A 27,199-nucleotide genomic window follows, 5' to 3' on the forward strand; every position below is an offset into this window, starting at 1 on the left:
ACACTGAATGATCTTTTAAAGAACAGTAAAGTATTCTTTCTTTCTTTCTTTCTGCTTGGGCTGTTTTGTTTGTTCGATGAAGAAAAAAAAAAATTAACTTAATCTGATTCTTGAAACTCTTTCAAAGCTCAATATCATTAAAAAGAATAATGTCTTCAGTCATATACTATAGGTTCCTACATCAAAAGAACAAGAGTATAATACATTTCGATGGTACTGCAATCAGCGTATTTGATTTAAAAAGAGATATCATTAGCCAAAACAACCTAGGCACAGGTCAAGATTTCAATTTGCGATTATATCATGCCGAACAACCAGATTTAGAATATGAGTTGGATAATGATGTTATCCCTAGGTCGAGCTATGTTCTTGCCAAACGATCACCAGCCTCTTATAAGACGGGTAAATTCAACAACGCATCAAGATATGTCAGTGGTAAGCCACGACTTAATCGAAAAGTTATCAATACCACCAATGCAAATGCTTCAGCGGCAGTAAATAGTATGCCCACGTTACCACAATTGGGCGAAGATGCATCTGAAGAAGACAAAATTAAATTGATGTTTGAAAACCAATCAAATGTGTGGGCTCAAACGCAGGATGAACTAGCTCAACACAAGATGGTTTATTATAAACCCACAGCAGCAGCAACAGCGGCAGGAACTGGAAATAAAGAAGATCAACCACCGCCAGGATACATTTGTTACCGATGTGGTAAAAAGGACCACTGGATCAAAAATTGTCCTACTAATAATGACCCCAATTTCGAAGGTAAAAAGATTATGAGAACTACTGGTATACCGAAGTCGTACTTGAAAACGATATCGAAAGAAGAAGTGGAGAAGAACTCGGGCTCATTCACTACCAATGACAATGGTGATGTTATTGATAATGATGGAAACGCCATTTTGATCACTGATGAAGGTGAATATGCCATTGCCATGGCTGATTCCAAAACATGGATGAATTATCAAACGAAATTGCAAAATGCTGCCATGAAATCAAAACAAGAATACGAGTCTCGATTAATTGGCATTGTTGACAAATATAACAAACCGCAATTTGTTGATGCGTTATCAGTGACTAGAAAAGTACTTAAACCACCAATTTATACCACGCCCTGTTGTCCCGATTTGAGTAAATTGCAAAAATTGGCCAATGTGTATCATAATCAAGATGAGATTGAAAATGTCTTGATTGAGAATGATTTCCATTGTCCCAATTGTGGTAAAGATGATGTATATATTGATTCATTGATACATGCTGAATCATTGGAGAAAGAATTACAAGAATTTATTGAATCAAAAGATGCAGAAATTGGTATGAAGGATCCAAGTAAACGATCGTTGGAAGATGTAGCCAATGATGAAAATGGAGTAGATGCAAAGAAACAAAAAGTGTAATTTATTGGGCTTGACAATGGATTCAATAGCAAGGAATAAGTAGATGAAGATGACATAGAATAATAACAGACTGTATTCATATTAATTGAGGGATTACCTCATAGACTCATTCCTCGAGAAGAGACACCATTGCTCAACAAAATCCCCTGTTGATATATTAATATGTTAATATATTGGGAAACATACATATCTATCTATACCATGTTCAATCATTATTTTTGTTTATTGGTACACGACCTCTTCTGTCTTCCTCTTCTTCCTCTTCTTCTTCTTCTTCCAAAATAAAAAAAAAATTTTCATTGCAATTCCCACCTTTTCTTCTTCTTCTTCTTCTTCTTCTTCTTTTGAAAAGTATTATTATTACATATATTTAGATATATATATATATCTATATATCTAATGTATCTAAATTAAAGTATGTTTTCAATATCATTTACCAGCACAGTTGTTTCATTAACTCATACTACCCAATTCAATTGGATGTATAAGCAGCTACTTTTGTCTTTTTTGTTTTGTTTTGTTTTCAATTTTGTCTCATTCTAATGACAATGGAGTATAGGATGACCAAAAATAATTAAAATAATTCAAACTAGAGTATGTGACTATTATTTTAAATGGAATGATCACAACGTTATTCAAGTTTACTGATATTTTCATTTGTCATTGAGACAAACAAACGAAAAAGAAAAGAAAAGAAAAGTGGAAGATGGAAGAGCCCCTGTTTGTTGTGCTAGGCAGCGTCTATAAAGTATGGTTTTACTAACATTTATCACATAGTTCTTTTTTTTCTAAACTCAATGTTTTCAATTGATCTAAGATGATATTGGTATTTTTATCAAGTGTATGTTTGTTTGTTTAGTGCTTTTACAACTCCATTAACCATTGATTTCACTACTTGCCTTTGCTCAATTGGTCATTTGAACCAATTTGACCGCTGCTGATTATATGTCTATTACTTTTATTTTCCTTTATTTGAAATGATGATTTAACGAAAACAAAAGCTGGAATTACTGGCTGATTTAATCGTATGATTGATAAAGTTTTTGCACAACGCTAACTGATTTGATAAAGAAGATAAGTTTTAGGTGGAAATAGAGAGAGGGGGAGGGAGAGCTTGTATGAGAAAGGTTGAATCATGAATCATGGATGGTGATGCTTTGTACTTTTTCATTGACTTTGACTTTGACATGTTTTACTAACAATTTAGACAATTTAGACAATTTAGACAATTAGATTATCTAAATCTAAAGTATGTTTCCATAGCCATTGCATCCTCCTTTTTTTATTGGATGTGAGATTTTCATTCTTTTCTTTTTAAAAAAGATGAGGAATTATTGCACTGGGCACTGAATATACATTTTATGAGTGACAATGCATTTTATGGTGGGCCTCAGAAACCCATCGTTACTGATTTTTTTTTATTTAACACAAAGAAGAAGAAGAAGAAGAAGAAGAAGAATAGGAAGAGCACGAGAAAAAGTGCTATTGAATGAAACTGTTGGGTACTAACTAGCTTTGTTTTAGGGTTTGAATTCATCCAGCCCATAGAGAAGATGTGAAAAGTATGTATCAAGATCCTTCCTTCCACCCCCTCCCCCCCTCGATTTGTTTTATCCCATTTACAATTTTCGGCTTTTTTTTTTTTTTTTTTGAGGTGATGAGTTTTATCTAGATGACGAGTCAGAATCTCGGGTTTCCCGTTGATGACAAAATCTATTTTAATTACCATTCATGCATTTCTGATTCAAAAAAGTAAAATAAATAATAATAATAATAACTAAAGTGAAGAAAAGGGATAATTCATTTTGATCTAGCAAAAAGGTTTCAAATTGACTAACAAAGTATTACTCAGGGACACTCTTTTGCTGGTATTTTTTTTCATCTGTATCTTTACTGTTGTTGTTGTTGTTTTTGTTGCCGTTCCTACTGGTTTTAAAATCAAACATTAACATGGCATTTTAACTGGACTTGATATAATCATTTCATTTACGATGAAGGTGTTTTCCTTAAAAGAAGGAGAATAAAGGTAAGGAAAATGGAAATGGAAATGGAAATGGAAATGAAAATGAAAATAATAAAACAATATAAAGAAAAAGGATGAATCAAATACAAAAAGACAAATAGACAAGCATATGTCTGAAATTCATTTTCATGAACGAAAGTCTTTTACATTAAATGTCTGATTTTTTGAAATTTGTTTTTTTTTTTTTTTTCGTCTATATACACCCACTATTTTCCTTGCATTATTTCGTTATTTCGTTTGTTGGCAAATGATTATAGAAGTTTATCCTTTAACTATTAAGGGGGGTTAAGAAGCCATGGATTTCATCTTTTTTTTTTTTTTTTGTTATATTTTAGTGTTTGATTTGATTCAAGAAGGAAGAGAAAGGAGGACAGAGGGAAAAACTGGCAAACTGGCAAACTGGCAAACAGACAAACAGACAAAAGGACAGAGGAGATGGGAGCCAAATCTTTGTTGATGATGATTATACCACATTTTTTCACGACGGTCTTCTGTTGTTATTCAAGGACTGTTAATCCTTGAATATTGATGATAATTTCGGCCTTTGACCGGCCGTGGTTCCTGAATAGACAAAGACACTCCCGTTCCTTTATTCCTTTATTCCTTTATTCCTTTTTGTCTATTCTTCTTTGCTTCTTTGGACAGAAGAAACATGGCGATTCAATAGAGAGAGCAGTTTGAACTCTTTTAATTTCTTTTGTATAGGAATAAATATAAAAGAGGTTTTACTGGGAATTGTGTTTTCATTTTTTTTTCTAAAAAAAAATGTAGTAATGGTAATGATAATCTTTGTATTTTCTCTTTGGTTGTTGAGATAAGATGACTAGAGATGTAATGATGATGTTTGTTGCAGTTGCAGTTGCAGTTGTTGTTGTTGTCGGAATGTCATTGGACTTTTGCAATGCAATTAGTTGCAAAAGTTGCGAAAATCGAAGAAAGAAAAAAAAATCTTCAAAAGACAAATGGACAAAAAAAAACAACAAAAAAATTTTCTACTCTTCTTTCCTTCTTTCCTTCTTTCCTTCTTTCCTTCTTTCTTTCTTTCTTTCTTTAAATCAAAAACACCTTCAAACGAAGGCTACATAATTGGTATGTTTGTCACATTTCTTAAGTGATCTTTTATTTTCAATTTCAATTTCAATTGACAACTCCATCAAACTAAGGATGATAAAACGTATAAAAAAGAACAAGAACAAGAACAAGAACAAGAACAAAAAGAACAAGAAGAAAATATGATGTCTTATATTTCTTACATATCATGAGGTTTTACCAATGATATACAAAAACTAAAACGATTTGCATGTCAGTCTGATTTTCTTTCTTTAAAAAAAGAACTGTTGTTGCCATTCTTTATTTGTTGTTTGTTATTGAAGAAGAAGAAGATCATATACAAAAAAGCCAAGCTTCGATTAAAGAAGAAGAGATTCTGGTTTATAAATGAGGACGAAGTTACTAACAGTTTTGATGTTTTGATTGTTTTAGATATTATGTATAACCAATTGAGAAACGAACAAGAGAGTGTGTGTGAGGTAATTGCATTATATGAGAGACTACGAGACTCTTTTAAAGTAAAGTAATTCATATGATGATTGAGTCTTCGTTACTTACTGTCCGTTTAAGATTTAGATTTGTCAAACGAAGGTTGCAGTAATTATTTACTTTCTTATAATAAGCGCCCCCTTCTACTCTCCTAGATCTGACAATACTGAAAATCCCCCAGTTTAACTCTTTCACCCTACCAGATCTCTTAGATCTTGAAACCGTACTTGATCCTCTTTACTCCTTTACCAATTAAGGTCTCTACAATTTGAAAATTGCTAAAAAAGAATAATAAAAAAAACTCAATCCTTGATAAAACATATACAACAACATATAAACACAATACAAGTATCTACCAACCCAATGAATAAGCCGACAACTCTCCACTAAGGTAGAGAATACCTGTTATAAAGTAAAGGGGATGCAGCAAAGAAGTGAAGAAAACAGAAAAATTGGTGATCAAAAAGTGACCAACCAATATGTAATGACAAATTCATCAATCACATTAAAGAAATATGGGGTTTTTTGAGGGTGAGTTAGATGCATCCATCCCTTAAAACTCTTCATTAAACTTTAATTCACCATACCTAGCCTGAAACTGCGCAATTTCAGGTTCGCCAGTTTGGCCCCCTGCATCCTGAAACTTTCTCTTTAAAGGATTATTATCATTAAACCCAAACCCTTTACTACTAAACTCATCAATAGTTTGTATAGGTGTGTTATTGATCTTGTAATAACTATCCCATTCTTCTAAATTCGATACAGTTCTTGTCGAATCCGATGATGATAAACTTGGTGGTTGGTTATTTAACGTGGCAGGTAAAGGTACACGTTGATAATTGGCAGCAAAATTAGTGGCTTGGCCATTGTTGTAGCCCTCACTTACTGCTTTCCTGATTCTCATTGCTACTGATGGAAGTGGTGAGTCTGCTCCGTATGATTTAATAGTAGACGATGAGTCATTGGTGGCTGTGTTGGAGTCGTGTAGTGCTGGTCTTTTGCATCCTCTTTCATACGTGCTCATTTTGGGTGTAGCTTATATGTATTCGATTGGTTTTTGTTAGATTGATGAGAGGCTCTGTTTTGATGTTAGTGTGTGATGGTGTGTGATGATGTGTGATTGATTTATTGTCTATGACGTAGTTGGTTGGTTTTGATGATATATCCCTTTGCCTTGCTCTGTATGCCTAAATAATTTTTTTTTTTCCTCCTCTTTGATTTGTTCAAAAATTGCGTCTTACTCTTCTTTCTTTCTTTCTTTCGTTCTCTCTGCATGGATTGCCTAATTGGGATAAATTACCTTTCTTTCAAATGCAGTAGTGTACTTGCGCACAATCTCTATGAGTTACCCAATTTAGATTCAAATATATTGTACACGTAACAAAACTTTTGTCTAGTCTTTTTGGTCTCGGTGTAAGTTACCTTTAAAAGGTAAACTGTATTGCAATTGATGATTGCAAAAGTCGGAGAAAAATATCAACAACTCTAACACCACTCACAACATAAATCATATTATCCCATCCCCCCCCCAATTGCCTTACGAAATTTTTCAATCATAAACTTTTCAAAATATAAATAGCCTCTGCTTCCCACTCAAGGAAAAGAAAATAACAGACTTACTCAAATAGAAAGACAACAACATAATTGATCTACAACAACAACTAAAACTAAAAAGAAAAATGTCTTCTACTACTTCTCCTGATTTTAAAGTTTCTTCCAAACAAGCACAGGAATATGAATCACAATATTCAGCCCACAACTACCATCCATTACCGGTAGTATTTTCCAAAGCAAAAGGTGCTCACGTGTGGGACCCCGAGGGAAAAGAATATTTGGATTTCCTTTCGGCTTATTCAGCAGTTAATCAAGGTCATTGTCACCCCAAAATCATTGAAGCATTGGTTGATCAAGCTTCTAAATTGACATTGTGTTCAAGAGCATTTTCTTCTGATGTGTTTGGTGTTTATGCCAAGTACATTACTGAATATTTCAATTATGAAATGGTGTTGCCCATGAATACTGGTGCAGAAGCTGTTGAAACTGGGTTGAAATTGGCTAGAAGATGGGGGTATGTTAAAAAGGGCATTCCTGAAAATGAAGCCATTATATTGGCAGCTGTCAATAATTTCCATGGTAGAACATTGGGAGTTATTTCAATGTCAACTGATACTGATGCCACAACTAATTTTGGTCCTTCTTTACCCAATGTTGGTCCTCAAATTCCTGGTGAACCAAAAGGAGCATTGTTGAGATTTGGAGTGATTGAAGATGTTGAAAAGGCATTTGCCAATGCTGGTGATAAAATAGCTGCTATATTGTTGGAACCAATTCAAGGTGAAGCTGGTATTGTGGTACCACCTCCAGACTATTTACCTCGTGTCCAACAATTGTGTAAACAACACAATGTATTGTTGATTTGTGATGAAATTCAAACTGGGGTTGCTAGAACTGGGAAAATGTTGTGCTATGAACATTCACCAGGTGTCAAACCTGATATTGTCTTGCTTGGAAAAGCCATTTCTGGTGGTGTTGTACCAGTATCAGCAGTATTATCATCAAGGGAAATTATGTTGACATTGGAACCAGGATCTCATGGATCCACTTACGGTGGTAACCCCTTGGCTTGTAGAGTAGCTATTGCTGCTTTACAAGTGGTTAAAGATGAAAATTTAGTCGACAGATCACAACAGTTGGGTGACTTGTTGAAACAGGAATTACAAAAGTTGCAACAACAAAGCAATGGTATAATTAGTGAAGTTAGAGGTAAAGGGTTATTATCAGCTATAGTTATTGATGATACCAAAACCAATGGTAAAACTGCTTGGGATTTGTGTTTGTTGATGAAGGATCATGGAGTATTGGCTAAACCAACACATGATAACATCATTAGATTAGCCCCTCCATTGGTAATTAGTGAAGAGGATTTATTGAAAGGAGTTGATTCAATTAAGAAATCTTTGCAAGATTTTACCAAATAAGGAGAAATAGAAAACAAGGTCAATTTCAAGGAAAAAAATAAAATATATGATATGAGACACCTTTAATAACGTCTTATAATTCAAAATTTCAAAATTTCAAAATTTGAAAATTGTAAAGAATAAGCTAGTGAGTAAAGTTAGTATTAAAATGTCATGGCTATATTACTTAAACCTCTTCCTCTTCTTCTTGTTCTTTTGTTATATTCTTTGTCTTATTGTCTTTTTGTTGTTAGTCAGATATATTAATTTGTTGGATTAGGAAAAACAGTTTCAGCATCGTCCGTAATTGGACTTCGGATGAGCTGAGTTTGTAAATGATGTCATCCTTAACAAAAAAAAAAAAAGGAATAAAGAAATAACCAAAAGATGTGAGTAAGTAAGTAAGTAAGTAAATAATGGTAGTCACATACTGTTGTATTTAATTAATGGTGTGTATAAATGTTTATAGAAGAAGAAAAAGGTAAAATGTAATTGAAAATTTTTTAAATGGATTTGAATTTGAATTTGAATTTGGAGAAAAGCATCGCGTGTGTGTCGTAAATGTTACATTCACGACATTTGAATTTTTTTCAAGACAATGCGCTACCATTTTATTTTATCACAGATCGGGGTTTTCCGTTTCTTTCTCTTATCTTTTAGTTAATTACCACCACCATTTCTTCTTCTTCTTCCTATAAGGCCTACTTTTTAAAGTATACTATTTGATTAGTGAAGTAAAGTATAGTGTAGTCTTGCTCTACTCTGCTCTGCTCTATATCTAAAGTAACAATGACCTATACTTCTCCTTTCCTCTTTAATAAATTTTGCATGTGATTAAATTTAACCGAGGGTAATACTGCATATAACTTTTGAATCATCCTCTACCCTTTTCTTTGCATTTCCCATTTCCCATTTGTCAATTTTAGTGGGGAAGAAAAAAAAAATCATACAACAATCAATTATTCAATCACTCAATCAATCAAATCAATTAGTAATTCATTTGACAACAGACATCATATATATATAGTCTGCTTTATTGCATATTAAGTCAGCTACTAACTATTATTACTACCAACTACTAAGCTAAAATGTCATTTGTTGGAGGAGGATCAGAATGTGCTGTTAACAACAATGTTGTTTCTCAGCTTAACAAACATACTCAACAAGATAGATCTTTACAACAACAAGCTTCTCAACCATCACTTGGTGGTGTAATCCAAAATCAGGGTTTCAAAAGAGATAACTTGATTAATGCTAGAGATAGACAAAATTTAGACCAGTTTATGAATAATAATGCTGCTGGTCCTCAAGCTTCATCATTTCAATTTCAACAAATGAGACACGAGTTGAACACTATGCATCAACATCCAAACAACTGGTCACAGGATTTCAAACAACAATCGCATTCGCCTCCTGTGGCACAAGGTGCATCAGCAGCATCACCACCAATGGCAAAACACGCTGGACCTGTGAATGCACAATGGGCTAATGAATTTCAAACTGCTCCCCAGCAACCACAAACACTTCAACAACACCAAAATCAACAACATCATCAACAATACAACCAGTCATTTTCAAGGTATGGTGGTGGTGCCCCAATGATGTCGTATCGACCAATGATGGGTAGCACTATGGGCATGTCCTCCTATCAACAACAGCAACCACAACAAATGCAGAGGCAAAGCCAAGAACAGAAACAAGATACCGAACAGCAGGTGGATTGGGATGATCAATTTAAGAAGATTGAAGAACTCTCTGATCAAGTGAAGGATGAAGCAAAAGTAGCTGATGATAAAGATGATATCGTAATTGATGACAAATACCAAGCTACTTTCCAAGAAGTGTGGGATAGTCTCAATTCAGAAGCATTTGAAAATGATTTCATTGAACGACAATATGAAGATTTCAAAAATACTCAAGGAGAGACATTCCCACCCGATATGAATCTCTGGGAAAGAGATTTTGCCAAATACGCATCAACGAGAGCTCATTTTGGTGATTATAAATTTGAACATACTGAAAATAACCAATTTCTTGATTTGCCTGCTGACCAAGATCCCTATCAAATTGGTATACAATTGATGGAAAATGGGGCTAAATTATCAGAAGCTGCATTGGCTTTTGAAGCTGCTATTCAAAAGGATCAAAATCATGTTGATGCATGGTTGAAATTGGGAGAAGTTCAAACTCAAAACGAAAAGGAAATTGCCGGTATCACTGCTTTAGAAAAATGCTTGGAATTACATCCAGAAAACTCGGAAGCATTGATGAATTTAGCTATATCTTATATCAATGAGGGCTATGATAATGCTGCTTTTGCTACATTGGAAAGGTGGATTTCAACTAAATATCCGCAAATTTCTGAGCAAGCAAGAAGAGAAAATCCTGAATTAACTGATGAAGACCGGTTCTCATTAAATAAGCGAGTCACTGATTTGTTCTTGAAAGCAGCTCAATTGTCACCTGATGGTGCCAGTATCGATGCCGATGTACAAATGGGATTAGGAGTGTTGTTTTATGCCAATGAGGATTTTGACAAGACAATTGATTGTTTCAAAGCTGCCCTCAACATTAGACCCGATGATCCTATTTTGTGGAATAGATTAGGGGCATCATTGGCAAACTCCAACCGTTCAGAAGAGGCAGTTGAAGCTTATTTCAAGGCTTTGCAAATACAACCAACATTTGTACGAGCAAGATACAATTTGGGTGTTTCATGTATAAACATTGGTTGCTACAAGGAAGCTGCTGAACATCTTTTATCGGGATTATCTATGCATCTAGTGGAAGGAGTTGATTCTGGATCTTCATCATTGAATCATAATCAATCTACTGCGTTGACCGAAACGTTGAAAAGAGCATTCATATCAATGGAAAGAAGAGATTTGGTTGAATTGGTTAAACCAAATATGGATTTGAATCAATTTAGAGGGGAGTTCAACTTCTAAGGGGAAATAAAGGAGCAGGGTATGTTTATTTTACTCGTATATTTATACATATAGTAATGGTAATGAAATTAAAGAAAAGACCAACTGTTGTTGTAGAATAATGGGATGTATCATATGGTGGGTCTTAGACCCTCTAAAGCTACCATTTGGTATTAGTCATTTTTGGAGCGGCGGTTAAAAGTTGGAAAAAAACGGAAAATTTTTAATGGCTTTGCAGTTTCTTTTAAAATCAAACTGATAAGAACAGTAGAGAAGAAGAACCTAGAAGGGTACTAATTATAAGAACCAACAACAATAATGACATTCCCTATCTTACCACTACTTTCGTCTCCTGAAGACCCACAATTTGATAGTTTGAGCATTACAGGTCAAGTTTTGTTGCCTTATAGTTCACTCAAGTTGAGTAAACACTGGATACAACAGTTTCCATCTCAATTATCGATATTTGTCCAAGTGGACAAGAATGTCACTATTGATCAGATTACCGATTTGTTGAATTTGGGTGTTGAAAGGGTGTTTTTATCAAGTGATGATAATGCACAATATGAAGCTGTTTTAGCTGCTGGATTACCTGAAGAAAGATTTGCCAGTTCTGTGTTACAATCTAATCTGTCATTGATTGTTTCTACAAAATTGGACGACTTGAAGAAATACAACAATGATGAGAATAGAGATATGTTTTTCACATTCAACTCCGGTGACATTTTGCAAGATGAAGTTGATGAATTGGCTAAATTAGGGTACACGCCAATCATTGAGTCCAAGAAATTAACCACCAAGAAACAGGAAGCCGGTAAGATTTCAATCTCAGCCACATTTGTCAATACTTTAGTCACTGATAGATCTGATGGCTTATTCACTACATTAATCACATCACCAGCACCGCAATATACTGCATTGGGAATCGTTTACTCATCAAAAGAATCCATAATTGCCGCCATTGATGAAAAAGTTGGTGTTTATCAATCAAGAAAAAGGACCCACGAGTTGTGGTACAAGGGTAAAACTAGTGGCGCTACACAACGATTGTTGCAAGTATCGAAAGATTGCGATTCTGATGTTGTTAAATTCATGGTTGAAAACCGTAAAGGGTATGGGTTCTGTCATAAGTCAACAAAGTTTACTTGTTTTGGCGATGATTTACAAAACAATGGCCATGGATTATCGAAATTGGATGCAACTTTACAAGACCGATTCGAGAATGCACCCAAGGGGTCATATACCAAGAGATTATTTGATGATGAATCGTTATTGATTGCTAAATTGAAAGAAGAGTTGGATGAGTTGATTGAGGCCAAGGGCAATAAAGATGAAGTTGCTTGGGAAGCTGCTGATTTGTTGTATTTTGTCTTGTGCTGGAGTGTTAAAAATGGAGTCAAATTGAGCGATATAGAAAAGAATTTGGATGTCAAATCGTTGAAAGTAACTAGAAGAAAAGGTGATGCCAAACCAGCTTATTTGGAAGAGAAGAAGATAGGGTCTAAGCCAACTACAAATCAAAAAGAAGAAGTAAAAGCTGTGGCAAATGATTACCAATTGGAAGTTATTAATGCCAATGATTTATCATCGTCCGGTATTGCTAAAGCTATGGCTAGACCAGCACAAAAGACATCAGAGATTATGAAGTTGGTGTTGCCAATTATAGAAAATGTTAAATCAAATGGAGATAAAGCCTTGTTGGAATTGACGGCAAAATTCGATGGCGTCACATTAGACACTCCAGTACTTTCAGCGCCATTCCCTCAAGCATTGATGAATATCTCGCAAGAAATGAAGGATGCCATTGATTTATCAATGGCCAATATTGAAAAATTCCATGCCGCCCAATTACCAGCGGAGAAAGTCATGACGGTGGAAACATCGCCAGGTGTTTACTGTTCAAGATTTGCTAAACCAATTGAAAATGTCGGCCTTTATGTACCGGGTGGTACTGCAGTGTTGCCCTCGACGGCAATGATGTTGGGTGTGCCTGCAAAAGTTGCTGGCTGTAAAAACATTGTCATTGCTTCGCCGCCTTCAAGAAGCACGGGTCAATTAACACCTGAAGTAGTTTACGTGGCTCATAAACTTGGTGCTTCGTGTATTGTTATGGCCGGTGGTGCACAAGCAGTAACGGCATTGGCGTATGGTACCGAATCGGTAATCAAATGTGACAAGATCTTGGGTCCCGGAAACCAGTTTGTTACTGCTGCCAAGATGTATGTTCAGAATGATACCCAAGCATTGTGTTCAATTGATATGCCAGCGGGACCTAGTGAAGTGTTGGTTATTGCTGATAATGATGCTGATGCTGACTTTGTCGCTAGTGATTTATTATCACAAGCTGAACACGGAGTTGATTCACAAGTTATCCTCATTGGTGTTGATTTAACACCAAGCAAATTGAATGAGTTTCAACAGGCAGTTACTAAACAAGCATCAGCATTACCCAGAAATGAAATTGTCGGTAAATGTTTATCTCACTCATACATCTTGCTCACGAAATCATACCAAGATGCATTCAAATTATCAAACCAATATGCACCTGAACATTTGATTTTGCAAATCAACAATGCCTCCTCGTTTGTGCCTGATTATATTGAAAATGCCGGATCAGTATTTGTTGGCGCGCTATCGCCTGAATCGTGTGGTGATTATTCAAGTGGTACCAACCACACTTTGCCGACTTATGGATACGCTAGACAGTATTCGGGTGTCAATACTGCCACTTTTCAGAAATTTATCACTTCTCAAGATGTGACTGAACAAGGATTGAAGAGTATCGGTAAGGCAGTTATGACTTTGGCTGCTGTTGAAGGATTGGAAGCTCATAGGAGAGCCGTTGAAGTGAGAATGGAAAAGTTGGGCTTACTCTGAAGAAGGAGATAGAAGAGCTCAAAGTGTTTAATTTATTTTTGAAAAATTGTTTGTAAATATAACATTAAAAAGCATAGAAATATACCAGTATATTCTCTCCTCTATTACACATACAAAATGGATACATGATTCCCTGTTCCTCTCACCAATTCAATTCGTCATTTTGTTGACCACTAGCACATTCAAGTGATTGGCAAATCCCCTCCAACTCTTCAAGATCTTTGTTCTTTTTCTGTCCAGCAACAGCAGCCGGATCAATATGTTTACCGCCATTGGCTTTTTCCAATTCAAGATGTTCTTTTATTGCATCACGCACCAAGGATTGATAATACAATACACCATTCTCCTTAGTAGGGTGTAAATATCCCGAACTATAAATGCCTTCATTTAAATTCTGTTGCGTCAATTGACAAAGATCAAAATCTTCGATTTCAACCTGTTGCAAGAAATCAACAAATTCAGTCTTTGTGGCTTCGTCAATACCCTTTTTAGTGTAGATGTCGTATTGCAATGTTGTCTTTGTGGCGCTTAATGGCAAGACTCGAATCGAGTACCAGGCGGGGGAGTAGCAGTTGACACCGTTATTGGGGAACAAGTAGACCCATAAACCATCAAACTCACCACCACGATTGGTTTTGCTTGAGTTTGTCGTTTGTGATGGTGGTGGTACAGCAGTAGCAGTTGTTGCCTTTGGTGGAGATGATTTCTTACCAAAGCCAAACCATGATGAAGAAGAACTTTCCTCTTGTTTCTCAACTACTCTTTCCTTCTTGGGTTCTTCCCTAACTATAGTTGCATAATGACGACAATATCTATTCTTAGGCACAACCTTGTACGTCTCCATTTTGAATGCCGAATTCAACCCTGGATGAGCAATAGGACAATGATAACACTCCTGGTATCCATCCATCAAGGTCTTCCAGTTGAAATCACCGTGTAATTCATAACTCATGTGATACTCATAATCACCGAAATCAAATTCGTGCAATTCATCAGTCAAACCACCAAACCACTCATCAAAGGGAACTGGATTAATACTGAAATTAACAAAGACTAAACCTTGAGGGGTAACGTGGATGTTGATGGGATACAATGAATTCTCACTCTTTTCAAAACCCTCAACTTTGTTATCAAATTTAGGCGCATTGCTTAATTTACCATCGGAATTATAGTTCCAGCCATGGTACTTGCAAGTCAAGACCGTGCTTGAACCTGAAGATTTTTGCACCACGGGGAACGCACGATGACGGCAAACATTGTGGAACGCTTTCAATTCACCACCCCCACTTCTTGACTTGATGATAAAGAATTTGATCCCGGTCACTTGAAATGAATAGTAGTCACCTGGTTTGGTGAATCTTGAAGCATGGGTACAGAATAACCAAGATTTGTGGAAAATGGCCCTTTTTTCTAAATTGAATATGTTTTCATTAAACCACCAACTTGCAGGTAAGGTATGTTCACCTGCTAATAATGGTTGTTGCATGGTGGCATTTTTAGCTTCGGCTGTTGTTGTTATTCCTGCTGCTGCATCTGGTGATAATTGAGGGGCACTAATATCGGGTCTAGAAGCTACTTGAACTGGAGTCATGATTATAGTTATTGTCTTTTGAATGACTAAGTATATAAGACAAATTTGCAAGTTTAGAAGAGAAATAACGGTACTTGAGCCTAATATTTATATACCAGAGAACTATACGGATCTACCAAAAATGTGGTCTCCACATTTTTACGTTTTTGGATAAAGATACCTCAATTGGTAAAAATTAAAAAAGTATGCCAATGTGCTTATCAGTGAATCAACGTATGACAACAAGATAAATTCTATTTTTTTGCAACTTTCATTTTGAAAATGTAACTTCCCCCCCCCTCCCCCAACAAATCACCTCCAGCCCTATTGTTTCAAAACAAGTATACAGTATAAATAGTAATTTAGACACCTTTGTAAACTTGCAAATAAGCTAAAGAAAAAAATTTAACGTTAAACGGTAACAAGAGTACCTTCTTTGATATGTGTGTGTCAGAGAGGAGAGGGGAGAAGTTCAAATGAAGTCATTATACTTTGTATTGCATATACAGACTTAAATCTTACCCCAAACGAGGAAAAGGCTCCACTAAGGCTAGAAAGGTATCCTTTCTTAGTCAAACCTAAATTGATTACTATCTTTCACCGGTGGTTGGCTGAATTGATTGCTTTTGTTTTGCCTTTCTTAATGGAGCTGTCTTACAGATATTTGTGTTTGTGTCATATATCTCACTTATCTTTTTTATTTTTGAGGAGAAAGACGCAATTGCGCAATCCCCTAACAAAATTTATACAGAGAAACAAGAGCTTATACAGAGAGATAAGCTTTAATTGTTTCCTTTTTTTGCCAAAGGTATACCCGAAAGAAAATGTTTAATCTTAATTTAAACTTCACAAAGAAAAACGTAACTACAAAACAGATCCAATTTAAATTTTGATTTTCGCTCTTGCGCTTCTTTGAGTGTTTTGTTTTTCAGCAATAGAGATTCCACCCTCAACTCCCCTCTTGCTTCATGCAATACAACTGCCAGGGTACTATTTTACCCTCTCTAGTCAAAATTTACAATTACATTTCTATATTAATACAAAATTAAAAAGTCTCTTTATACAGAAAAATACCACCATCATCCTACTCCATCTGCAACTTTCCCCTTTAATCTCAAATGCCTTCACAAGCTTTCAAATCTTTCAAATATCTCAATAGCCTTACAATTTCTTTTCCTAAATTGGTATCAATTGTCGGTGCCAAAAACGTATCCAAAGTTAAATTAATATCAGGTATAATTCTGGGAAAGGCATAACAATCCGTCAATTGATTCATTAAATCGGCATTCCTGTAATCAGTTTCACCCGAATACTCTATATTCTTTGCCACCACCGCATTTTCAACTAATGAATTAACCACAATTAATGCCTTACTCAAACACGATGACAAAATTGTATGTTCGGGTGACTCTTTGGGGAATTTACCTGTTTCAGAAGCCAATGCGACAACAATTCGAACAAAATTGCCCAACAACAACTCTCGATTATACAAGATCCAATATAAGGATATTTTGTCGGCAAAAGTATTCAAGTCATTAATTGGCGCCATATCAATAATCAATTTGACTCCAAAAAACATTTGTGAAATGGTTGGTGCTCGAAGAAATACAAATTTCGAAAACTCAAAACTATTGGCATCATAGGGGATAATACTCATCAACAGTTGAAATGCTCTCGTTAACAAAACTCCATTCTTTAAATCTTTGGCACTTTCGCCCAAGTACAAAGTAATCAATTTCTTAGTATGCTCTTGATCATACTGTGAAACAACAAAACTATTGACATAACTAGTTGTCATTCCCAAATTTAAACTCCCTGTTAATACTGCATGTAATAATGATCGATTAAATGGCTCTCTAACCAATAATTTGGTAAAGGCATCAATCGCAAACGAAAAATATGAATGAGTATCAAGATTACACCTGGGAATAGTCCAAACTTCCTTAATCTCTGGCCCAAAACTAGTAATCAAAACATATGAAAGGAATGCTTCTTCCAATGACCGTAAATGGACATAATAGGAAATATTATCCAACATCAAAAGACAATCCTTTAATAAACACAACCTTTTCCTACTAAACATAAACTTATCACGATGCATGGCAATATTCTTGACGATGGAAAATAACAAATCTTTAAATAATCCATTATTGGCCATAACTTCCTTATTAAACTCTGAAAATGATATGTTTCTCAAAATCATAGTAATGGTGATCAATTCATCGATTAAAAACACTTGATCATCAGTAGCGCTCTTGGTTTGCAACTTACTAAAATGGTTTCTATTCTCCAGGTTAAAATTCTGTAAAGCGGTTGAATAATCATCAATGTAAAATTCCTCTGGTTCTTGATGTTCTGAATGAGAACCAGGACAAGCTGCCGGTGGAGGAGGAGATTGCAAATATTGTGGCGTGTCTGAATCTTTGCCTTCAACAAAATCAAACAACTTATTTACTTCATCTTCATCTTCGTCATCTTCACACATCAATTCGCCAGTTAATGAATTAACAACATACAGAATATCTTCACCTTTTCCGGAAACATACTTGGCAAAAACATCCTCAATTGTACTATGGGGATTTAATGTTCTTACATCCTCTTCACCCACATCTTTATCTGAAGGTTTGCCATGAATTGTTTTGTGCAAAACTTCTTTACCCAATTTACACAATGAATCCAATAATTCGATACAATCATTTATGGAAAAAGTATATTGGGAATCAGATGTAGTAACCAACAACGTATTCAAAGCATTGACAACTTCTGAACTCTGAACTCCTTGATCACTTTTGATCGCCATACATAAAGCTTGTAGATTTATAGTACCCAATTCAGGTGCAAATAAATAAATAGGCTTTGTTGCTTCGATTTCTCCAGAAAGTATCGAAAGTTCCTTCATGTTGTGATTTCCATGAGTATCAATAATTCTTTTGAAAGGTACATAGTTTCGAAGAACATTTGCCTCTTCTTTGGTAACTTCTTTCTTAATATGAGGAGTAGTTGCAGTTTGTGAAACCTGTCTGCTTGGCGGTTGTGGCTGCTGCTGTTGCTGGATCAGCGCTTGTCTTGACTTTTCATCAAACAGTTGCAACCTCGATGGTTGAGGTTGAGGTTGTGGTGGTAGTGCTTGCTGTTGTTGCTGCTGCTGAAGCTGTTGTTGCTGAAGCTGTTGTTGCTGAAGCTGTTGTTGCTGTTGTTGAAGCTTCTGTTGCTGTAGAAGCTGCTGTTGTTGCTGAAGCTGTTGCTGCCTTTGTTGACTTTGTTGCTGCTGCATTGTCATTGGCGTAGCTTGATTCTGTTGTGGTGGAGAAAATTGTTTAGGAAATTGCTGTTGAGGCTGTTGCTGTTGAGGCTGTTGAGGCTGTTGTTGTTGAAGCTGTTGCTGTTGAAATTTTTGAGGCACAGGTTGCTGTGGGAATTGAGGAGTCGGTTGAGACTGAACTTGAGGAGTATTATGTTGCGTTGTAAATTGAGGAGTTGTTTGTTTACCCGACTGTTGCTGTTGTGGTTGTTGTCTGAATTGTTGATTCTGAACATACGGTGAATTAACCTGTGGCGAGTTATGATTAGACAAATTACTTGTCCTCGACAATTTCCGTTGTTGAGGGGTAGGCGCATTGCTGACTTTAGGGCTTTGTTGCGCACTCATGCCACCCATTGTGGTGGGGCCATTAATGCTTGGAGAAAACAGTTGTGACGGAGGAAATTGTTGCTGAGGTTGTGGCTGTTGTTGATTGAATAGCTGCTGTTGCTGTTGTACTTGTTGTTGGTACTTTTGAATAATTTGTGTTTGAAATTGAGCCTTCCTTTGCAGAAGATCTCTCAGTCCCGCTGGTGTAGCATAATACTCTTCATATGGCAAAATATTATTGGCATAACAAGCACAAATCTCTCTGTCTAGATTTTCCTTCACTCCTGGTTCTTGTAAATTTGCTCCTGCATAAAGTCCCATTTTCATCCCAATCAAAGCCCAAGGGTTACGCTGCTGTTGTTGAAAGTCAATGTTTATAAATCGCTTCAATTGTTGATGGCCACCCAATTTGGAACACAACAAGAAAAACATAAAAAGGCTCACTCGCTTGTTATTAATAATGATTGGCTGCTTGATGGGTGTTCCACGACGATTCATAAAGTCAAACAAAAGCGCTTGAAACGTTTCTGCGCTGATCTGTGTACTTATTGACGCCTTCTGTTGCAAGCGTTGTTGTTGTTGTTGCAGCTGCTGTTGTCCTTGTGTAGCCTGTTGTTGAACTGGCATTCCTTGTTGTTGAAACGCTTGTTTTTGTGGTATTGGAAATTGCTGCATTTGCTGCGGTACATTTTGTTGAGGCAAATGAGCCGTTGGTAGTTGCGATTGTTGTTGAAAAGCTTGGACATTGGCATTATTGCTCATATTTCCCATAGTTGGGGTTACTTGGTTAGGCAAGGGAGTAGGAACTTGAGAGCCATGAGGAGATACATGTCTCGACAAATCAGCTTGTATCTGGTTCTGAAAATGTTGGCTTTGGCTTGGAGTTGGGTTCTGTGCCTGCGCTTGTGCCTGTGCCTGTGCCTGTGCCTGTGCTTGTGCTTGTGCTTGTGCTTGCATTTTTTGTCTATGTATCTGTTGCTTCATCTTCAAAAGCATCTCTTGCTTTGTTGAATTGATTTGTTGTGATGGTTGCCTCATATACATCGAGTTTGGGTCTTGTGACCCTTGCATCTGTGGTGGAATCTGTTGCTGATTAGGAAACTGTTGATGAAGTGCTTGCTGTTGGATAGTTCCAGCACCCATATGAGGAGTACTAGATTGCAGTTGTGCTTGTGGTTGTGGTTGCAGTTGTTGCATTGGCAGACCAGACATTGGTGGTTGCATAGACTGCGACAGTTGTAATTGTTGTTGAAGCAGATGTGTTTGCTGTTGAAACAGTGGTATCTGCTGCTGTTGCTGCTGTTGCTGTTGCTGCGATGGTATTCCCAGTGCTGCTGTCGTTATTGGTGCTGACTGTTGTTGACTCAGGGCAGGTGCCTGGCCCTGGTTCTGATCAAAAATAGAATTCAAAAAATCATCACCTGAGTTATCCATAAAGCTAGGATCACTAAGCCAATTCGGGTCAGCCATGGTTATTGAAATAAAATCTGTATCTTGCTTGGTGATTAATCTCTTGTTAGTAAAATATGTTTATATTTTAGTGCCTTGTCGTATTTTTTTTTTATTTTTTTTAATTTTTTTTAATTTTTTTTTCGTTTTCTTTTCACCACCACACACATTTTCATAAAGACGCTACCTAACCTAACGAAATAAAATGTACTTTACTTGTGCTATGAGAGACACATACTATACAGTAACTTCGTCTATATATAGACCTTCTTATCCATATAGCCTACCAGAACTTCCACCACTTCTTATGTAGCTTCTTTGACAACGCCTTGTAGTGCTCCATTTCTCCCCAGCAGTCTCGTCCCCATTCACAACCAGCCATATTGATAACAAAATCATGCTCCTGAAAGAAATATTGCGGGTCATCTGCCTTATCAGAGCAAGCACCTGGTGGGAAAGAGTTGATTTTTCGCAACGGCAAGAAAGCGGTTCTTTCTCTAATCCACGCTTGTGTTGAATACAATGTCTCTAGAGCATCTTGTTCTTTATGTTCCCACTGCATGTGCATTTGCTCATACATAGCTGGATCCCACCATACATCCAACAACATTTCTGACCATTGTGACCGACGAAGCAAAAACGAACCCAAGTTGAATCCTCCACAATCCTGCGTTACAATCATATCTATGGGCTGTGAATAGTCAACATATGGAATGTCAGTAGCTAGTCCCAAAGGATTGAACGTCTGTAAGGATCTATAAGTAGCATTGTTCAAGTTATTCAAAAAATGTTGTTCCAATGAGATTTGAGGCTCCATGATATACGTGTGCAAGTCCAACCACCAAAACCACTCGGTTTGAGGGAATTGCCTCATTGTTTGTTTTAAAAGGTCCACTTTTTCCCAACTTTCTCTCCATTCATGTGAATATCTCTTTTTTATAGTCATGTCTTTTATGGTTAATCCATATCCATGCTTTTTAGCATAATTCTTTTTATTGGCTATTGATGATCGTTCAATAGACCACTCTTGTGGTGATTTCCATTTGAGCACACCACCTCCTTCATTAGCGGCTAATATAATCACAACTTTGGGTGATGAAGGTTTAAGATGAGGTATATATGGAACATTTGTAAACAAGGATAAACATATGAATGTCACAACTAGAAGAACAATTCGTTTATGTTTTGTAATTTGCTGAAGGATCGAATCCTTTATTGAGGCTCTCTGGTTAGGTTTTAACGTTTTCAGATACTGATGTGGCTCATCAGCATGGTTTGAATATGGCAACGAATAACTTCCACTCATTGTTGGGTTGTGTGGAAAATAAGCCTTTGTTCAAGAGTGGCAGAGATCTGGATTTTATTTACTCAAAATTTTTTCTTCTCTTATTTTCTCTTCAACGTGTTTTGTGAGAGAACCATGTAAAAGCCCGTCTTTATATTCAAAAGGTATAGCTTATCGGTTATTTGGGTATCTCGCTACTTTAATGGTAGCAAGTGCTGTTCTAAGCACTGTTGTCTACATAATGGACACTCTGGGTTTTCCCTAATCCAATCAACTATGCAATCCCAACAATACAAATGGCCACAATTTGCAGCCGAAGGAGTAACCATAGGAGACAAACACAACATACAATTTCTGGATTCATCTTGCAAATATGGTAATTGCGACTTGTCACTCAAATCAACCAAATATTTAGGATTAAAATTGCCACTTAGTTGGTTCAATTGGGTAATACTGGTGATCTTTGCGTCGTTTTCCTCATCCAAAGCTGACTTTTCTTTGCTGGGTTCTTCTTTGTTTATATATTCGTCACTGTATTCTTTCAAATTCATGAGCATCTTGACGGTTATTTGTATAACCATTAAGGCACCAAGTAGCGAATAGTTACCTCGTTGCATCTTTTCGGGCTCCTTGTAATGGCCAAAGGCATAACGGAGACCAAATAGCCTTTTCGACAACGAGTAGAATTCACCTTTAAAGTAGAAAATGGCGATATGGAGGTTCAACAATGTATCCAAAACATCACAATAACTTGATAAAAACTTCATCATCCATGAGTCCGCCTTTTGCCCGTTCTCGAGGTTCTTTTCCTTCTTGATTTGAGCATACTTGATCGATTTATTAATTAAGTACGGAACAAGTGCATAAGCTACTATGAAACCAAGTCTCGGTAGTAGTTTGGGTAATTTCTTTCCTGAACGATTGACATATATCAAATCGACATATTCCTCACCCAATGTCCTAGCTCCAATTAATGTAGTGAGTGCCAAGTATACTGCCTTTGCCAACACTGTTATTTCTCCTGGATGGGCATTAATAAATCTTTGGCCCTTGATTATTTGGATCAAATCTTGTAGCTGGCTCCTGTATGAGGACTCAAAGTAGGCATCCTTTTGATGTGCTCTGACTGTGTGGAGTTAGTATCAGGTGCAAGTGAGTAGCGTATTTCTTTTACATACCTATTGTAGCTGCATCAGCAAATGGTAACTGTCTGCTATGACTCATGGCTTTGAGTATGTTGTTGTTGTTGTTGTTGTATATTTAACCGTGGTCAATTTTGCCTTCTTTAAAAAAAAGAAAATCATTTGTTCTCCACATTGACAGTTTCAAAAACTGCACAAACGACAGATAGAGCTTTATACACATACACACACAATATACTCTCTACTGTACTAAAACCTGTAACAAAAAATCACTTTTCAATTAAGCTACTTAAACTAATATACAAACTCCGGGTCATTTATCTATCAAGTCCATCTCTTCTCCACTCTCTCTCTGTCTCTCTCTTCAAGATTTACTCTATGGTTGCAATCAAGGATTCCAAAGCTTTACCCAAATCCAAGTTTGGATCTTCCCAATTGATGGATCCTGGTGTAGAAGTGGCTGGTTTTACTACTTGTGGGTTGGTCAATTTTTGATATTCAGCCTTAGCTTGAGCAATTAATTTTTCCTCGTGTTTCCATTGTTTAGCGGCTTGTTGTTTGGCAAATGAAGATTCCAATGAGTATCTATGGTAAGCACCGTATACAATACCAGCACCCAAAGCAGAGTATCTTAACACATTGAAAGTATTTGACATTGTTGTGGCACGAGTTTTGTTGAATATCTGTCTATATAATCTTTGCAACTGAAAAGTTTTTTTTCTTTCGGTGCTCTTTTGGTCGTCTCTCGGTGAATTGCGCTACCTATATTTGATTTTCACGTATTATTGGTCGAATACAATTGTGTCACGTGATACATCCAATAGCCGTGTCATATTGAGAGTAATTTGTTACTTGAGAAGTAATAGAGAGCGTCTGTTAAAGACCGCTAATAGGTTTGTTTGCTATATTAGAGCTCACTTTTTTCAGTAGTGAAGATATACTACGGGAGTTAAAATAAGCTTAGTTTTTGGGCTCTTTACCATGGAAAATCCAATTTCAATGAAAGTTATTATCAACAGCTACGCAGAAGACTTCCATTGCATACAGTATTTTTCCTATACCCTTGAAGTATTGTTCTAGTGATTGGTATTACTTTTCTGAGCATTCCTCTCATCAGAGTGCCTTTTTCATTTTTTGTAGGAAATTTGGTCAAATAATTTATCCAGGAAGTATATTCTATCTAAAAATACAATTGTAATAGAACACCAATCCAAATAAAATATTTTGAGAATTCATTTCTTTGAGTAAAGATCCATTAACTAAATCCATTCCTGGATATTACTACAGTATATACCAAGGAATTGAAAATTCTTTTGGGTGCAAAAATTATTAGAACCGACATAGTCACGTGAGCACCTCAATTATATTTCCGATCGCAGCTGGTTCTGTTTCGCTTTTTTTTTTTTGAATTTTGTCTTTTGTTACAGCAAAAAGCTCTTTGAAACGAATCATCAAAAATAATAGGTTCTTCGTAAACCTACAAATACATGATTGTGTCAACAAGGACATTCAAGTTTTGTTTTATAATAGCTGTTCTAGTCATGTTGCTTTCGATAATATCCAAAAGATCTGCACCTCTTGGTCGCAGTGCACTAAAGACATCAATTACTCAATCAACACGATCGTTTTCATACACTGGTTCCTCATCCAACTCGGGCTCGTCATGGAATGCACATAGTAATAGCAAATCATATTCAACTTCATCATCATCAACTTCAAGTGCACAATCTACATCAATACCACCAGCCACATCCAGCACTGCTTCACTAAATTATGACAGCGCATTAACTACATTTTCCAACTACAACGTTGGCGTGGCATATCAACCAAAGGACAGAAAACCAAGTTCGAATATGTTTAAGAGATCGAGCTCGAGCCCAGCTTTAGATTCGCCAACTGGAGAAGATAATTTGTTTGTTTCTGCACAGGTGCTGGACGGCTCAATTGCGGTTGGAGTAGCAGACGGTGTTGGAGGCTGGTCCGAAGCGGGCTATGACTCGTCTGCCATATCTAGAGAACTATGCTCAAGTATGCGGAGGGGGTTTGAAAGTACCGGGGACGCAAATACTACTCCAAAGTCGGTGTTGGACAATGCTTTCAAGAATGTGTTAGAGTCTGAGTCGGTTGAGATAGGAGGCACTACTGCATGTTTAGGAGTTTTCACTCCTGATTTGAAATTGCACGTTGCAAACCTCGGAGACTCATGGTGTGGATTGTTTAGAGACTACAAACTTGTCAAGGAGACCAACTTTCAAACCCACAATTTCAACACACCTTACCAGTTGGCCAAAATCCCTCAACATATCTTGACAAAGGCAGCCATGGAAGGAAGAAGATACATCATTGACGAACCGAAATTGGCAGATGAGTATTCATGGGACTTGAAAAAGGGGGATATAGTTATGTTTGCTACTGATGGTGTTACTGATAACGTTGTACCAAAGGATATCGAGATATTTTTAAAGGATCATTTAGAGGACAAGAAGAGTGCTAAATTGGACGATGTTGCAAAAAAGTTTGTGAGTGAAGTGGTCAAAGTAAGTAAGGATGGTAACTTCCCCAGTGCTTTTGCACAGGAGTTGTCTAGATTGACTGGTCAAAAATATTTGGGTGGTAAAGAGGATGATATAACTGTCGTACTTGTAAAAGTTGTATAGAGATTATGTGTAATATTAGCAATAATGTCATGAAAATGGAAGTTGTGCCACTGAAGTGGAAAAAAAGCGACAATTGCCTCTCTCTTTCTCGAAGAAGAAGAATGGAGACTGTAAATGCGTTACGCCATTTGGCAACAAATTCATATAGCGTAAAACTTGTACATGTTTTAGAATTAAATGTCAAGAGGACCAAACGCTAATTCGATCCAAGGGGATGGTGGTAAACTGCCAGTGAAGAACACACCAATTACTCCAACCAAAAAGATCAACAAGATATCAGTATCAGACAAAGGATTCAGCATAGGCGATATTACCAAGAGGGATACCAGCCCCGGATCACCCAGTAAAAATGGAATAACACGTTCACATTGGAAACAATCACAACTGCAATCACAACCAACTTGCAAAATTTGTGGCAAAAGATTGAATGTCAAGAATGGAATTGTCAATTGTCGAAAATGTGGAGAATTGTTTTGCAATGGCCATACTCACTATCGTGTCAAGTTGAGGAACCCGGCAGAAGGGGAGAAAAACCCGCAGTATGATTCTTCAAAAGATGGAGTATGGTGTCGATGTTGTGAGACATGTTTTGAGCAAAGTAGGCTAACGGAAGTCAACTTTCGAGATAGAACAAAGGAGTTCAAGATTAAGCGACAAGAGCAGCTAGATTTGAACAAGTTGCATCGGACAAAAGTGCAGCGTAATTTCATCAAGTTGGCCAATTTGATGGTTGAAAAGAAAAGTGCCAATAAAAAATCCATTTATTCGTTTTTTCAAAATGTCGATGACGATGAAAGGAGCATAACTGGGGGAAACTGGGCCATGGACAACAATGTGACAAACTGTACTATTTGCTTTACCAAGTTCAACTTCTTGATAAGAAAACACCACTGTCGTCTTTGTGGCGAAATAGTATGTGATGATTCAAATGGTGTACGACGCAATTGTTCAATGTATGTACCGTTATCGGTATTTGTTGAAAAGCTACCCAATTTGAATTATTCGAACAACTTTAGAGACGAGTTTGATCTTCGTGATGACGAGCTACGGTTCAGATGTTGTGTCAACTGTAAGAATTCATTGTTGTATGATTGGAAACGAGAATACGACTCCAATGATCTTCAATATGAAGAGATTTTTTCACTTTATGAAGGGATGCTTGTGCTGAAACAGTATATTGAAAGAATGATGCCAATATACGAAATGGGGACAAGTACAGTAGAAGAGGCCAAAACAGGACACAAGTTAACCATGAGTTTAAAAGATTTGGAGAATTTGATTCTTCATTTCAAGAAGAAATTCTTTTACAAGCACAATGAAACATTATTAGTATGTGAGGAGTATCTTAAGTATAACAGAATCTTGTCGAATATTTATCAAAGCATGGGTACTTTTCTTCATGATAATTTAGTCGAATTTAAAGCCATTAGTGAAAAGAACAAGCCCGAGGAAGTGCTGCGCCCACCAAAGGAAGAAAGCAGCCCCGTTCCCCGATTGACTAAGAAGCAAATTCGTGAATTGCGAGAACAATTGATGGTTTTGAATGAACAAAAATTTCTTGTTGAGAATCAAATACAGGAGTTTACAAAGGATCGGAAATTTGATGAATTGGATTCATTAATTACCAATAAAGAAGAAATTTCGCAAACGATAAGTCAATTGGAAGAGGAATTGGGTGAGTTTGGGTTTTGATAAATTATTCTATGCAACAAAACAGAGTTTATTTGTCTATATAATCT

At 36.5% G+C, this 27,199-nt stretch overlaps 12 protein-coding genes across 12 annotated transcripts; 6 read left to right on the forward strand and 6 right to left on the reverse strand. All coding sequences in view use genetic code 12, as the record gives it.

The window, feature by feature from the left end:
* Positions 1 to 149: 149 nt before the first annotated feature.
* Positions 150 to 1,403, forward strand: CANMA_000392 (cleavage polyadenylation factor subunit; the record flags this gene model as incomplete). Its single annotated transcript, XM_051816137.1, has 1 exon — positions 150 to 1,403. The coding sequence occupies one exon, from the start codon at positions 150 to 152 to the stop codon at positions 1,401 to 1,403; it is 1,254 nt and encodes a 417-aa protein (XP_051673909.1).
* Positions 1,404 to 5,518: 4,115 nt separating this feature from the next.
* CANMA_000393 (uncharacterized protein) lies at positions 5,519 to 5,989 on the reverse strand (the record flags this gene model as incomplete). The annotated part of the gene is made up of 1 exon (XM_051816148.1): positions 5,519 to 5,989. The coding sequence occupies one exon, from the start codon at positions 5,987 to 5,989 to the stop codon at positions 5,519 to 5,521; it is 471 nt and encodes a 156-aa protein (XP_051673910.1).
* A 655-nt stretch (positions 5,990 to 6,644) lies between these two features.
* Positions 6,645 to 7,943, forward strand: CAR2 (ornithine-oxo-acid transaminase; the record flags this gene model as incomplete). Its single annotated transcript, XM_051816159.1, has 1 exon — positions 6,645 to 7,943. One exon carries the CDS (start codon positions 6,645 to 6,647, stop codon positions 7,941 to 7,943), a length of 1,299 nt encoding a protein of 432 aa, XP_051673911.1.
* Positions 7,944 to 9,010: 1,067 nt separating this feature from the next.
* PEX5 (Pex5p) lies at positions 9,011 to 10,870 on the forward strand (the record flags this gene model as incomplete). Its single annotated transcript, XM_051816168.1, has 1 exon — positions 9,011 to 10,870. The coding sequence occupies one exon, from the start codon at positions 9,011 to 9,013 to the stop codon at positions 10,868 to 10,870; it is 1,860 nt and encodes a 619-aa protein (XP_051673912.1).
* A 297-nt stretch (positions 10,871 to 11,167) lies between these two features.
* HIS4 (trifunctional histidinol dehydrogenase/phosphoribosyl-AMP cyclohydrolase/phosphoribosyl-ATP diphosphatase) lies at positions 11,168 to 13,726 on the forward strand (the record flags this gene model as incomplete). The annotated part of the gene is made up of 1 exon (XM_051816179.1): positions 11,168 to 13,726. One exon carries the CDS (start codon positions 11,168 to 11,170, stop codon positions 13,724 to 13,726), a length of 2,559 nt encoding a protein of 852 aa, XP_051673913.1.
* A 142-nt stretch (positions 13,727 to 13,868) lies between these two features.
* Positions 13,869 to 15,317, reverse strand: CANMA_000397 (uncharacterized protein; the record flags this gene model as incomplete). Its single annotated transcript, XM_051816190.1, has 1 exon — positions 13,869 to 15,317. The coding sequence occupies one exon, from the start codon at positions 15,315 to 15,317 to the stop codon at positions 13,869 to 13,871; it is 1,449 nt and encodes a 482-aa protein (XP_051673914.1).
* Positions 15,318 to 16,410: 1,093 nt separating this feature from the next.
* Positions 16,411 to 20,397, reverse strand: SWI1 (Swi1p; the record flags this gene model as incomplete). Its single annotated transcript, XM_051816201.1, has 1 exon — positions 16,411 to 20,397. The coding sequence occupies one exon, from the start codon at positions 20,395 to 20,397 to the stop codon at positions 16,411 to 16,413; it is 3,987 nt and encodes a 1,328-aa protein (XP_051673915.1).
* A 262-nt stretch (positions 20,398 to 20,659) lies between these two features.
* Positions 20,660 to 21,682, reverse strand: MNN10 (alpha-1,6-mannosyltransferase; the record flags this gene model as incomplete). The annotated part of the gene is made up of 1 exon (XM_051816212.1): positions 20,660 to 21,682. The coding sequence occupies one exon, from the start codon at positions 21,680 to 21,682 to the stop codon at positions 20,660 to 20,662; it is 1,023 nt and encodes a 340-aa protein (XP_051673916.1).
* Positions 21,683 to 21,855: 173 nt separating this feature from the next.
* CANMA_000400 (ubiquitin-protein ligase peroxin 10) lies at positions 21,856 to 22,885 on the reverse strand (the record flags this gene model as incomplete). Its single annotated transcript, XM_051816225.1, has 2 exons — positions 21,856 to 22,781; positions 22,840 to 22,885. The coding sequence occupies 2 exons, from the start codon at positions 22,883 to 22,885 to the stop codon at positions 21,856 to 21,858; spliced, it is 972 nt and encodes a 323-aa protein (XP_051673917.1).
* Positions 22,886 to 23,174: 289 nt separating this feature from the next.
* Positions 23,175 to 23,459, reverse strand: CANMA_000401 (F1F0 ATP synthase subunit e; the record flags this gene model as incomplete). Its single annotated transcript, XM_051816235.1, has 1 exon — positions 23,175 to 23,459. One exon carries the CDS (start codon positions 23,457 to 23,459, stop codon positions 23,175 to 23,177), a length of 285 nt encoding a protein of 94 aa, XP_051673918.1.
* An 885-nt stretch (positions 23,460 to 24,344) lies between these two features.
* Positions 24,345 to 25,460, forward strand: PTC7 (type 2C protein phosphatase; the record flags this gene model as incomplete). The annotated part of the gene is made up of 1 exon (XM_051816246.1): positions 24,345 to 25,460. One exon carries the CDS (start codon positions 24,345 to 24,347, stop codon positions 25,458 to 25,460), a length of 1,116 nt encoding a protein of 371 aa, XP_051673919.1.
* A 177-nt stretch (positions 25,461 to 25,637) lies between these two features.
* PEP7 (Pep7p) lies at positions 25,638 to 27,152 on the forward strand (the record flags this gene model as incomplete). Its single annotated transcript, XM_051816257.1, has 1 exon — positions 25,638 to 27,152. The coding sequence occupies one exon, from the start codon at positions 25,638 to 25,640 to the stop codon at positions 27,150 to 27,152; it is 1,515 nt and encodes a 504-aa protein (XP_051673920.1).
* Between the last annotated feature and the right edge of the window lie 47 nt (positions 27,153 to 27,199).

The sequence above is a fragment of the Candida margitis genome, assembly GCF_024628925.1.
Source record: "Candida margitis strain CBS 14175 chromosome Unknown scaffold14, whole genome shotgun sequence".
NCBI lineage: Eukaryota > Fungi > Ascomycota > Pichiomycetes > Serinales > Debaryomycetaceae > Lodderomyces > Lodderomyces margitis.